We start from the raw sequence: 15,096 nt of genomic DNA, 5'->3' as shown, positions 1-15,096 counted from the left end.
TTCTAGGAGAGTTGATTGCTGATTATATACTTGGAAAAAGGGAAGAAGTTCCAAAAAGCTGGCCCCTTAGGGACAATATGTAGTCTACATAGCTTCTAAGTCACCTCCCCATTCAGATATTTTGGTCTTAGAGCTTGGCACCAATGTAGATCTTAATTTACAGCAAATTTCCAAATCAGCTTAGCCCCAAGAGAGTTATTTTAGAAATCTTATCTTTTTGCCCCACATCCTTCTTGGGAGGTCAGGGACCATACTCTTTCCCATTGTAACAAAAGGATCTTTTTGCTATTCTCATTTGAGCCTTGCCAAAGAATAATTTGCTGTGTCTGTTAAATTTTTCAGGAATCATTCTTGGTGTCTTCATAACAGAACATATATGTAGGGATGTCGCTCAGCACAAACTTAATCAACAATATTCTACCTCCAAGATTTAACCATTTCCTTTTTCAAGCCACTAATTTTGAGCTCAGCTTATCTCCCTTTTCAAGTTGTTCATTTTGAGCTCTAACCAAAAGATCCTTCCAAAGGATATCTATTGAATGTATTGTAAAGAGAGGAATACTGATGCATGTACACAAAAGAAGCAGCTTGGAAACCCAGAATTTTTTGTACCAGATTTTCAAGACAGCAGCTCATACTCATGGAAAAGGTCTTTCACATATCAGCATTAATATATTGACCTGAAACTAAAGCACAATCATCCGTAGCACCCTTAAACTGCTGCCCCTAAGGAAAGGTTATTTTTTAATTGCAGATGCATAATTGATTCAACTCCCCAAGCACAACTAATGCCTGTAAGCATACCTGAAGCTCTGAAGCTCTAAGATGACTTAAGTTTCTGCCAAACACTTGTATGCTATTATCATAAAGAGATATGGTTATAGAGGATCACCTTTTCTTATCCATTGTGAGTTCTGGAAGAAGTCTGCAGGTGAACCATATACTAACATAGTAAACCAAGAATCAGTTACAATATTCATTATCCACTCAATCCAAGCAAGATAAAAAACAAAGGCTAAAAGAGCCTTTTTCAGGAAGGACCATCCTATTCTATCATAGGCTTTTTCCATGTCTAATTTCATAGCTATCTCTGCTTGCTTTTCTGATTTTAGAGTATGCATTGTCTTATGACCTAAAATGATACGAGATCTGCCTTTAATGAACAAACCCACTTGGCTCCCTGGAGATTATCACTAAATCAAGCAATAAAGGTTTGAGCTTTTCTGCCAGACTTTGGAGATACTTTTTTGTATTGTATCATACAAAATAATCAGTAGGTAATCTGTAAATAAAATCGGATTTGACTTCTTAGGGATCAGCACTACATAAGTACATTGGAACTCTTTAAAAAAATTCCCTGAAGGTCTTGAGGCATTAACCACTTGAGGAAGCTCATCCTCTTACAAACCCCAAAAATGCTGATTCTAGGAGACCAAAAAATGGTGCTTTTACTTCATCTTTGTTTCTTGCAGTAGCCTTTCTATATCCGATTTTCTTCCCTTCTTTTACTTTCATAACTGATTGACCTAGGCCTGCACAGGGACCCTTTTTTGGAGATCCCTTCCCAACACAGCTTCCATAGAATCTGGAGCAGGTTTCCAAAGTAGATCTTCATCTGGATCTAAGCTAGGATCTAAGTCTCCGGCAAGATTTCTTTCCTCATCTGAGTCAAATTCATAGAGGGCTTGCATGTTAAAAGCAAGGTTTGGAGAATCTATATTGCCCAACTCTACCTCTGAATCTTTCCTTCCAAGAATAATGATTGCATCTGAAAAAGGATTCTCAAGCATAGGAAGGGTCCTTTCACATTTGGAACATTCACCTTCATTTTCTAAGACACGATCATCCAATTTCTCTTTACCTTCTGCTTCAACTTGAAGCTTGAAATTTGACCACTTCAGAGGAGTCTGATTTGCTGTGAAGAACCAAAAATGATGCCTTTGAATAAGAAAATCTTCAACCTTAACCTTCTAGATCTTGCTCTTCACTGCTGAGCCCACTTGCCTTTTTTTGTTATAAGGATGGAGGAATACTAGGGCAATGCCTTGCCATGTGACCCATTTTATGATAAGTGTAGCAGTGAAACGGGATATTTTCATAATCCAGAGCTTGGATAGAACTTCCACCTGGAGAAGGTAAGGCCACGTTTTTGAGAAGAGGAAGATCCATATCTCTTGAAATTTTCACAGGCATAGATTACATGATCTACCTCTGAAGACCTTTCCAAAGCATTGCCTGCTTCTTAAAGTGCTGTTTTACTCCAAACTTCTATGGGAAGGCTGTGTAACCTTACCTATAATTCCATAGAGGAGCTAGGAAGATTACCACGGGAGATTAGTTCACCATGCAGAAAGATATACTGCATTTTCATGGATGTTAAGTGGTCATGAGGAGAGCTGAATCTGACACGGCTTTCGAACAGAACTCCAGTATTAAAAACCTTTAGGGAGAAAGATTACCTTTGCCTGCTGTTTCCAAAGAGAATCTGCCCATGCCAAAATCTCGTTGTTGCTATTCCTCCCACCTAGTATTTGTCCTCTTCACATCAGTGAGCAATTTATCTACTGCAGGGCTTTCAATCAAGACCCCAAATATTTTTGAATTCTGTGCATCTTTCTTTTTCTGTGGCAAACCATCCCAGAGGGATTCTATTTACCCATGAACTATTGGATTCCCTATTCTGAAAGCAACAAACCTGACTAAACCTGGGGCCCCACTTAGAAAAGAAAGCAGTATTGTTGAAGCATAAATACCATGGCCATGGCTGCCAGACTGTCTTTTCCTGCCTGTGGAAATTTTGGGGCTTCACCTTAGGATACCATTTCCTACTCATCCCTGGCTAGATAAAAATTTCTTCTTCATGTTTTAACTTGTAGGCTCATTAATAAATCATATTTTTGCAGCGATATTAAAAGTCATGATGAGTAATTACTAATTATAATTTATTAATTTCTGGTGGCATTCATTTTTTTCAGTGTCCCATATCATGTAGTCTGGAATATCTAGAATTGCATTTTTTAGCTGACCTGATATTTAGAGATTCTCTCTTGTATAGATATGAGCTTTCATATGATGGTGAAAAGGCTCTTTGCAATGGTTCCTTTGGGTCAACTACAGCTACATCAGTCCCTTTGCAGGCTGTGAACACTTCTGATCGAGGAATAGATAAAGCAGCTATAAGTGAGAATGAGAAACATCATGCTCATGGTGGTCATTCTCAGAATGGAGATAAGAGCCAAAGCCGTGGAAACCATGACGCAGAAAAAGCACAGGGCGTGGTAGAGAACTTTGATAGGTTTAAGTGGGCTCGATGCAAGCAGCCATTGCCTCAGAAGGTTATGCGTGCTATTGGAATACCCTTGCCTCCTGAATATGTTGAGGTATACTCCTATTGTAAGCCACTCTACTTTTGAGGTGTCAAATTGTCTGTCAATGGTGTTACAATCGTACTTTTTTCATTTACTTCATTGGAGTAATTCAAACTATACTGTAGATTTGCAAAATTCACCTTTCCAGGTTTTAAAAATATTAGTGATTTCAAATTTAAATAGGTGGTTAGTGTTCAATGCTTATGACAATGGGTCAACTAACTTAAGTGATAGTGGTTATAGAGACTTATGACAATAATTCTTGTTCAATGCAGGTCTTGGAAGAGAATTTAGATTGGGAAGAAACCCAATGGTCACAAACAGGTGTTTGGGTTCGTGGTAAAGAATATCCTCTCGCACGGGCACATTTTGTATCTTCGATGTAACATTGTGAAGATGGCAGGTTATATTTGTGGGTACAATATCTGAATAAATGTTGTCTGAAGAGCAATGTGAGTTAAATCTTAATAGCTTTATCATGGAGAAGGCTGCCTAGACTGTGGTCATTCTACCAATGGGTATATACACAGCATTGATTTGGATTGGATGGACATTTATGTTCTTAATTAACGCTTCTTTACCAACTGTATAATTTTGCAGTCAAACATATTGTCTCAGTCAGATTGACTCAAGCAAAGATTTCATCTCTCACGAGATACTATTTGAAACTGTTCCTGAATGTGACATAGTGGGAATAAATGAGATTTTGGAGCACAATTTTCAAAGGATATTTCACACTATCACTTTGTGCATATGGAGTTCTTTACAACGGCACAGTAAGACTCATATGCAATGTTACGTTGTGCAGGTTGGTTGTAATGCCTATCAAGTATTTTAACTTATAATAGTACGAATTTGCTATAGACTGCAAACAAATATCGGTAAAAGTATATGTTGCAAGGGAGGAGGAAAGTTGCTATTATTTCACATGATATAAAATGTATGCTGCTTTGTTATTTGACATCTTAACCTAACTGGATTTGATAGGTATCCAGCTATTTGAAGTCCTAGACCTATTTATCGGTATTTGTTTTTTTCTCAATACAAGATTCGTAGTGTTTCTAGCCTTCTCCACTTTATTGTGTATCAACAGCTGCACTACTTTGTACATAATATTATCTTTTTCTTGGGAACGTGAGGATAGAGCAGAATATCCAGCCTGTGTTAAAGTTTCATCTGCCAGCCTGCATTGAGATTCACATGACATTTCCATGTGTATTGAACCTGTCCAACTATCAACATGGAATCCATGCCCTGCACCTTGAGAAAGGGGAATGGCACTTTTCACAATTAATTAGCAATATTCTTAATGGCCAATCAAAAACGAAATCCTCATTTGGGTTTAAGATAATCTGTTTTTTAAAATATTCTTAAGAGCCTTATAAAGAACGGAAGACAATTGATTGATAAATTTTGGCAAAGACGTGAACAGTTGATTTTACTTGACATTAAAGATTCGGATGATATTAAAGTGGTGCATTCTTCGTATTATAACTCTGAAATCTATTCTATTGTCAAAACAATGATCTTTTATAGCTTTATACGGCTGGGCTTAACCAGCACACTCTAAGCGTTGACCCGCTTCGGTGGCTGATGTGGGCCCAGCTGTGACTCATCTTCCTTCAGTTCGCCGTTAACGGAGGCCGTTTGATGGATGCGTCCAGATTTAAATTTTAAACCACCTTCTCTTCCCGCCCAGCTGCGTATGACTTAAAGTTACCGCGCTGTAGGACAGGAATTTTGTCAGATGTTGTTCCCTCTACTGCCGCTCATCTCTATTTCCTTCCTTTCTGAAAACACACCTTGCAGAGGAGAAATAAGACTGCCTGCCAAATCACTCAGGCATATTCGAGCAAAGCAGAAGCCTATGCCCACACTGGTTGGCATGTACAAACCATATATAAACCATATATGATCTATCCTAGAGTTTGGTTTGTATATCCCTATTCTATTCTGATACACCTAGGCCCACGAAAATGTATTAATCACAACTTCAGAGCTTACAATCAAATTCATCCCGAAATGATTAACGTAATAATTTCCTTAAGAAAAATGTAAAATTTTAATTCGATCATAGACCAAGACTGACTGTAGTGATAGATCATATATGGTTTGTACATGCCAACCAGTTTGGATGATTGATAGTTCAGAAATGTTTTCCTCGTGCAAGTCTTAGGTTTAAAGTTGACATGAATAAAAACTTTAGAAAATATATTTACATTATAAGATACATGTGCAAAGATTCTACAAATCTGCGATCACTCAAAGTTGATGCACAAGTAAGTTAGATCATAATGTGCGGCAAAGAACTCTTAAATGAAAGCATGTAAAATCTACTAGAATTCTTTTATACATTGGTTTTTCAAACTATTACTCAAGAACAAAATATGAAAGTAGACATGAATGCCTTAATTGGAACCAATGGAATATTTCCTAAAAGGATAAGGATGCCATCAAGCTAATCATTAGATTTATAGAGCCAAACAATGAATCTCACTAGATGGTATTTTAAAATGATGAAATTTTTATTCAATTCATCCAATAATGTAATGATAATATAGAATAACTGGCCTTAAAAATAAGAATTATATGGAGATCAAATCTTACAACTAAAGAAAATAATTCATCAAACTTATAATTAGGTGTTTAGACCTATATGATTCTTGTAGAGACAAAAAAAAATAACATGATGCAAAGAAGATCAAAGAAATATATTTAAGTCCCCAAGAATTTTTTGAAACCAACCAAATTATGCACTAAAAAGGAAATGTAACATAGGGGAAGAGCACACCAGTAGTTGAGCACCCCAACTTCGCGCTTCTCAAAATCCTACATGGAAATTTCAAATCACTCCCAATTTTTTACAGTTGCTTACTTGGCAAGTCCCTTGCTTATAACTAAGCTTTCAGCACCACATCATCAAGTATGGAGCCACATCAGCATGCTTTTTGCCAAGGTGTCCAAAACAGCCCAAAAAAAAAGTGAGACCAATAGGTGTGCAAAAGAGGCCCCAATAGTTGTGCATTTGATATGGCATCACCTGATTGGTTACTTTTTACAATATTAGTACATTTCTTAACAACTATTGGTACATTTCTTAACAACTATTGGTACATTCCTAACAAAAATTGATATTTTATGTTTCAAACAATATATTTTATTTGTTCAATTTTTAAAACAAAAGATATCAACAACCTTCACAACAATTGGTACATGCTCAACTATTGGTGCTCTTCCCCTACATCTACTTAATATGTACACCACATATGGCCAAGTCGTGGCCTATGATTATGAAAAATTTGAAGGATAGAATAGGGATATAATGCAATACAAAATCAAACTCCTATGTTAAAAAAAATAGCTAGTTATTAATATAAACACCATTTAGTCCAAAGGTAAAACCAATAATGAATTATGGAAGCATATCTTAGGGTGTATGAGAAATTTGACATAACTAGAAAATGTCTTCCTTCACTTATTTTCTTTGTTTGTAAATTTTCATTTACTTTCCAATCATTAGTTAGTCAAATGTTGCAGATCTAACTATATTTTACTGCACTTGTTGATTTCACAATTTGGTTGGGAACACATGTCTTGCATTGATCCATCAATATCATGTTCTAGTTTTAAAATATTTAATCACTAGAAAGGTATATATAAATTTCTAACCTATCACCAGGCATAACAGAATAACAAATGGTTTTATTTTTCAAGAATTTGCTAGCTTTCTAAAGCTTTTGGCAATAAAGGTATGCATTACAAGGCACACTAAATCTTGGAGAACTTATGGCATGAAATTAATTGAGATTCATTGATCCATTGTCACCACATTCATTCTCAAAGGTTCTTTAACATATTTAACTAACAACACATTTGAAAAACCATCAATTTTCACATCACCTTGTGATTGATCAATATCATTTGTAAGGCTAGGGGATACTATATAAACATTACTCACAACCATACAAAAGAAGTGAAATTAAATATTTGAGTCAAGAGTCAAGTTTGAGAATCATATTATAATATCATTCGAATTATGTAATTTGCATGTTTATAATTAAATAGCTAAATCCTAGAATTTTCGAAGCCCTTAGTCCACCATGGTAGATCTTAACTCATTCAAGACTAATTTTAAATAAATTTTATATTATTTATAGTTTCATTGTGTAATTGTGTGTTGTTTCATTACACTGCATGGTGAAAACAATTTTTTATTTGATCCTCCATCCATGACTGCATCAATGAGGCATGAGCTTACCAATTCTATTTTTTCAAAGATAATCTATCTTTTTTAGCACTCAAATTGGGTTTCCAACTTGGTGCTAGGGAAAAAATGAATAGAGCTCGATATATATTTGCAATATTCTAGAGATCTAAATAGAGCCTCTTAAAAAACACTACTCTACCCTCTATGGATGTAGTAGGATCTAATAAGTTTTTAATCGTAGATGAATTCTCAAGTTTCAACAAAATATTAGTAAAAGAAAAAGATAAGCATAAACTGGATCACTCTTTCCTATATAAGAAAAAAATGATTTTATCCTATGCAATAAGGGAAACATCTAATAAAGAATACCATTTTAAACTATTATGATGACTTAACTATATTTGAACAAAGAATACCATTTATATCAATTGAAGAAGGTGTCTCATAGGTGCCAATTTTTTGGGTTCTCTTTGAATCCAAAAATTCATTTTTAGTGCTTCTCAAGGAAACTTGTTGGCCTAGGCACATTGTCTCTTAGTAAGTTATAACTATTTGTCCTAAAATGGTTTGATCTCTTCTTAAGATTTCACTTACTTGGCATAAAATGAGCATGCAATATTTTATAGGAAAGAATAATTTAATGAGGGAATTCATAATAGATTTTATAGGTATAGTTCAAACTACTACTACCCTCATGTTGAAAAAGATTAATCATTTCAATTGAATAAAAGAGGGTAAATAAGCATTTGAAAATATCAAGGAGTTCAAATCAAAGGCACCAATGCTAGTCAATATTAAGTTTTATATAAATCTTATCTTATGTCATATAGAAGACAAGATAACATCACTATCCCTCTTACTCAAAAGGATGATAGGGTTGGTACAAATGATCATCTTATTTAAATTTTAGTCAAAAACTAAAAGAGAGCATGGAAAGATACAACTTTGTAATAAAATATATGATATTATCAAGATTTATAGTATATGTGATTAGGATGATGATATATTAATTAAATTCACCAGTTATAAAGTTTAAATAGGAGGTTATATGTTATTCGATTACAATATATGTTCTTAAGAACTACATACAAAAAAAAAAACTTTCTAAAACTTTGAATATATATTATATTAAGACCATTTCTTTGAGATCCACAAATCTTGGTTATTGATTTGTAATAGAGGGTGAGATTTCTATGATGAAAACCATATTACCAACAAATTTCCATATGAAGAGCATGACAAGTAATGAGAAATAGCTAATGAAGATAGTGGTGTCTATAGACTATGTGATGAAAGCAGCCTACAAACATAGATTGTTCATAAGGAGACCTTCCTAACTTCAAAAATAATAAAATTAAAAAGCAATAATCCTAAATAGGAAAAATGTTCTTGTGGAGCTTATTGGTGATGCTAAATGAAGTGATCTACAAACTAGACTTGCACTATAATAATGCACATCAAATCACACCTACATATGATAATAATGAAGGAACGAGGTTTTATTTATAGTCTACCGAGAAAAAAATTATTATTTTGAGAGTTGTAATAAAGGGTTTCAATGCTTCAAGGAGGTTTTGTAAAGGTTGTAGATACACCAAAACAACTTCCAATATATTTCCAAGACTATCTAATGGTTTCACAAGAGTTTAAAGGGGTTTATTTCATAACGAACACTTAGAGACTTTTCCAATGTATGAATGATAGTAACATAACATAAACAATCTCATTAAACACTCAAATAAAGAATTATAATCATAGTAACTTATAGATGAGCTAAGAAATAAAATATAAACAAGAGGAGAATATGAGAACCCAAGTCACATCTTGATACCACAAAACTAATACCTCATATCAAAAATATAAATGTTAGATTCACAATTCTAATCAATTCATCAAGAACCAAGGAAAACTAAAATACTTAAATATAGGAGAACATTTGATCATAAAACTTGAAAAGAAATAAAGTGCTTCATTTTTCTTTTGGGGAAAATGGGGTGTGTATACAAGGAACATGTTTCTAGCTAGCTTTGCAAGTTTTAAGTGAGGAAAATGAATAACATAATCATATACATTATTAGGATGGATATTGTCTTTCCAAGTAGGTGTCGATGTGTGTTTTAAGTTGTATATTGTGAGATTCAAAAGTGAATAGAATCACATAATTATTCCATGAATTTTGATGAGGAAAATAATAGCTAGAGTAAGCTGATATAGAAGAATAAGAACTTGATTAATTCTAATAAAATATGTTAGATCAAGAACTTGAATTCAACTCATGTACTAGAGGAAAGTGATAACAGAAATATGGTTTGTGAATAAGGCTTGTACTTGTAAAAGCATACAAAACATATAAAATATGCCCTAATGCATTATCAAATACAAGGTCATATTAGATGTATTTCCTATTCAAAAACCCTCTTGATGGGTGTCCAAGGCCACTCTTAAGACCAATAAAGTGCATGTCTACATAGGTCAATATTTATTAAGATCTAACTATGTAAACTCCATGGATAATTCCTGTCCCATAGCGCGGTAACTTTAAGTCATAGGTGGTTTAAAATTTAAATCTGGGCGCATCCACCAAACGACCTCCATTAACAACGAACTGAAGGAAGATGAGTCACAGCTGGGCCCACACAGGTCACTTAAACGGGTCAACGCTTAGAATGTGCTGGTTAAGCCAAACCGCTTTATACTAAGGTTTTTATTTGTAATGACTTCAACAACAACCGTCCAACGTACTCTTAAGCATCCATCAACTTAAAATTAATTTGGTACATTCGTACAATCTTGTCACTAGCAGTAATGGGACCAGTTAATATAAAAGTATAGTGAACTGAATACACTAGTTTGTGCATTAAACATTTAGATAAAGATCATATGTTGAAATATGATTGATACAGTTGTTTAGATATATTTCTCTTATGGCTTCTTTCGATGCCACTTATTGCAAAAAGAAGCAACGTTGCAACTCAGGATTGGAGGGCAGTAATTGTTCGATACACACTGGTTGTGCCGATCATCAAACTGTTACAAATTCTTATATTTTGCTTGAGAAGTACTTTCTCATTTTTAAACAATTGCTATGTATCTAGATGATCCATTGTTAACCAATAATATTTAACTTATGATGGGGGTTTAAATTCCAAAATATGGTGCTCACAAGATGTTGAAAGAAAATGGCATGGTAATTACCACCAATGTGATAACGCATAGCAATTCTATGATATTAGGTTGCAAAAGATACAAATTTCCATGACTGCCATAAACATTTATAATTGCAATGGTAATGATTAGAGGGGTGGAGAATCAAGCTATTAACAAGATCTTCGTCAACATTGATTGTTGACATTATAATGTTCATGTTGTCAGCTCTCAGCATTGCATTTTTTTCCAGTTGGCATTGTTTCACGTCTAAGTTTTGCTAGGATGATATAAATCACATTCCCCTAAAATCTTACTTTTTAATCTTGTGTCAAATGTTTCTCATTGTTTCAGATGTGTTTCTTTTTTAATTGCACGACATCAGCACATGTTTGACTAAATATTTTGTACCTTGGAATCATTTTGACTTAGGCCTTTGGAATTTTTCTTGTATTTTAATTCCCTTTTACCACATAATTATTCGAGGTTGCCCTTTTATTTCTAAAATCACATTATTATTATTTTAAAAATTAATTAGTAGGGTATTTATTGGAGTCGCCTCCCATGAAAGCAAAAGAGAATTACATTAAAAATTGTAAAAAGAGAAACAAAACCACTAATAATTGGTGCTTACAGAAACATCTTAAAAAACAGGACAAGTCAGTTGAACTATCAAGCTGCAAACAAAAAGGATACACAAGGGGAAAAATGCAGCAATCTACTATTACTGCTATCGAACCCATTAGCTAAAAACATACCAAAATAATAACAACCCATTCTATTGGATCCGCCACTAAAACCTAGATGCCTTGTCATCTCCAAAATTAGGGATAGTGTTATAATGGGAAACCTCAAGATGACGTGTGGTTCACGATGGACTCAATTGCACGTTGTTAATGCCAGCGTAGTATGCCCTCAATGCCAATGGTTCTTTCTTTATCTTCCTCATATTATTTTTCTTCAGAGAAACATCTGCAATACTCTTTGGGCAGGATTTGAGAGCTTTTGCCCACAACTTTAACCTTCTCTCTATGACCATCTTTCGCCTTGAAGGCAAGACAAACATACCAACAAAATGATTCAGTAGCAAATTACAAAAAAGCCAAATTCATGATGACACCTCCGAGATGATTGTTGCCTTATGGAAGCTTTGGACCTTGCCAAACCTTTCAACTCCATACCATCCTAACCAATTACAAATTTTACAAATCCTAAAGCAGCTAGGTCACGATAATTGAAAATGAAAATCGAATGATAATTGAGGCTTTTCCTTTCCTATGAATGTCCTGGACCCAAAGAGAATTCTCCTCTTTGACGTTGGACCCATTCAAAAAAGTCTTGTCCAAACACAACACACAAAGCATGCCAATAGATCCTCCAACAAACAACTGTTTTTAATGCAAAACATCCACCACAACCACCCCACAACTTGAATAAAATGACACTCTCATGTGCCCTTGTTAACGACACTTCAACTCACACAACATAGCATAATTAATCTTTCATGATTATTAGCATAGCAATACTCATACAATCAAACCTAAGTATAATTAAAAATGACCCTTGATCCAATTAAAGAAAATAATGAAAAGTTATGGTGGTTTATAAGTTTAAAAAAGGTTTAACTGTAGTGAAGAGGATGTAAAATCACTCCAAAGAGTCATTAAGGGACCATAATTTACACCACAATTTGTCAATTTTTTTTGTACAATGTTAGCTACATAATTATCGTTTTAAGTTGTGTTTAAAGTATTCATCTCTTTTGTATTTTCACTTGTCAATTAAGACATGCCGAATATGAAAAAAGTATTGGTAACTCAAAACTATTTTGGAATAAACATTAAAATCCTTATTTAAGAAATGGTTCAAGAATTAAACTAGTGAAATAGAGAACTTCTACAAATGAAAGAGACAATGACATGACATGATTGCAAGACAAAAGATGGCCTGATACTATATGCATTGACCAAAAGCTCAAATAGATGATTGAATCAACAATCCTAAGGAGTAGATACATAAATAGAAGATAGAGAAGACAAATATGATTAATAAGAGGAGTAACTATAACATTCAAAAGATAGGCGAGAGTTACAATTATAGAGAATGCATCTATCCTCATAATGACCTACTTACTACTACCTAAGCATGTTAAACAACCATGTAGGAAATACATAATACCCAACTAAAAAAAATAAAATACTTACATTTACACCCCCCTTAAGTACAACTTAGGTAGATAAAAAGATGGGCCCTGACAAATGAAGCTTGATGAGGTGCTCATGTACATAAAATCCCTTCAAAGAGAAAAAGCTACCTACTTTAACCCCCAAGAAAGGAGAGAAGATCCCCCAAAATAAAGAGATAAAAGACCTTGCCAAAGTAGAGAGAACATGAAGACTAAGTAGGCCCCCGAAGATGTAGCCTACTACACCGCAACAAAGTTGTAAATGATAAAACTTGTTTTCCATAAAGGGTTTGGTGAAGATGTTGGTAATCTGCTCAAAACTTAGATAGTATCAAACATCAATGACCTCTCCATGAATAAGCTCGCAAATATAGTGCATGTGAACCTATACGTACTTGGTTTGTTGATGATTGATTGGGTTCCATAAAATTTGAATAGCATTCTAGTTGTTGAAAAAAAAATTGACCATCTAAACTAGATATTGAACACAATGAGAATGTGTTGAAGAAAATGGTCTTAGTGGAAACATGTTTAAATAAAGCAATATCATTGTGCTTCTTGCTTGACCAATATATAAGTCCCAAACCAATTGAGAAGTTGTAGCTTGAAGTGAATTGCTTGTGATCTCGAGAATTTGTAATGTCTCAAACATAAATTTTATGTAGATGTGCTCAAATCTAAAATAATTAAATGCTTTTTTCAATTTCTAAATATAAAAGATGTTAAAATCCAAAATAGCCATAACTAAAACTAGATTTGCACTTACATCCACCTAAAAAGTATGCATTGGTGATACACAAGCACTTGATTTTTCTAAAATGTAATTTCATAATAAAATAAAATGTACAAAAAACTATCTACAATGGATTTTAATCATTTTTTGATCGCCAAGATCTCATGAAGATGAAGTGAGAGTATACATTGCGAGAAAATGAATACACTATGTAATTTTAACATAACTACGATCCATAAAACAAAATTACACACATGAGAATTGTTGTGACGTTTTCACATATTGCCCCATTGCAAATGGGGACCCTCACTTTTTTATTTTCATCTTAGTTGTTTTAGTTTTACTTGTCCTAGCTTGGTAGTGCTCGTGGTCTTTAACCTTTGCATGAGAGGATGTGTCTTGTCATTGGGGTAGGTCATGTTTTGAGTTTGAAATCCATGGTAGAGTGTTAGGATAGAGTTTGAGGACAAATTGCTAGAGGTTGTAAAAATTGTTAAATGTTGTCATGTTGCAAAGTTGTCAGGAAAGATGAAGGTAAGTGAAACTTCCTAGATTCCTCCTAGGGGTCGTTTTCCCACTCTTTGGAGAATAGTTGAAACCAAGAGTTGAATGATAAAGTTTGTTTCAAGGCAGCGTGGAATTGTAAATTTCCTTGTGGAGGTTGATTTTCCACTCTTAAGGAAAATTGACAAGTAAAAGTGAAATGAGAAGAGTGGAATTTCCTCGTCAACCATGAATTTCCACCCTTTGAAAAGTTGGAAATCTAAGCTTTTTAGTTTCCTTGTGAAGGTCGAATTTCCACCCTCTAGAATAATTGATAAACAATGCAAGAGAAATCAAGAGGGAAGAATGAAAATTTCTAGAGTTTTTCCCTACCTATCCATTTTCCACTCTTGGGAGATGAATCAAGGTAAGCTAATTAAATGGAAGGTTAAGAGGGAAGAATGGAAATTTCCTAGTTTCCTCCTACCACTCGAACTTCCACTCTTGAAAGTAAATATTGGATAAATATTTAAAACATGGAAGAAAATCAAATTGGAAATTTAAACTTCCCCTCTAACAACTAATTGCCCTCTATTCCATCGTCGGGGGCGTCCAGCCCACCATGATGTTCTCAACGAGGGGATTCTTCTCCAGTAACAGGGTGAAGGAGTGGGACAAGATACACTACAGCTCGGGGGAGATGCCGGGGAGCGCCGACGTCGGGCAAAACAACTCTTTCACCAGTCAGCCCCTCTAGCCATAAAAAAACTACATCGATGAATGAAGGACTTCCTGTTCTCAACAATAAAGCCGGATGGAGAGCAGGTAGTTGGGCTAGTTAACTACTATCCTGGGGTGAAGGCCCTAAGAGAACTTGATATCCCCCGGACCAACTTGACTGGTGAGCGAACTAGATAAGCTAGAAGAGATCATGGAACCTTATAGTTTCATTACTCCACAATGCAATGATGAATAT

The 15,096-nt window shown here is 34.5% G+C and overlaps 1 protein-coding gene across 1 annotated transcript in view; it reads left to right on the top strand.

Moving 5' to 3' along the window:
- Positions 1 to 4,442, top strand: part of LOC131051109 (uncharacterized) — a 76,171-nt gene extending 71,729 nt beyond the window's left edge. The window contains exons 11-12 of the mRNA XM_057985480.2: positions 3,056 to 3,380; positions 3,644 to 4,442. Of these exons, the coding sequence (XP_057841463.2) occupies positions 3,056 to 3,380; positions 3,644 to 3,754 (436 nt within the window). The 3' untranslated portion in view covers positions 3,755 to 4,442. The remainder of the gene's footprint in view (positions 1 to 3,055; positions 3,381 to 3,643) is intronic.
- Positions 4,443 to 15,096: the final 10,654 nt, after the last annotated feature.

Source organism: Cryptomeria japonica, chromosome 3 (genome assembly GCF_030272615.1).
Source record: "Cryptomeria japonica chromosome 3, Sugi_1.0, whole genome shotgun sequence".
Taxonomy (NCBI): domain Eukaryota; kingdom Viridiplantae; phylum Streptophyta; class Pinopsida; order Cupressales; family Cupressaceae; genus Cryptomeria; species Cryptomeria japonica.
Note: the sequence above shows the minus strand (reverse complement) of the source record. Positions and strands in the feature narration are given on the sequence as shown.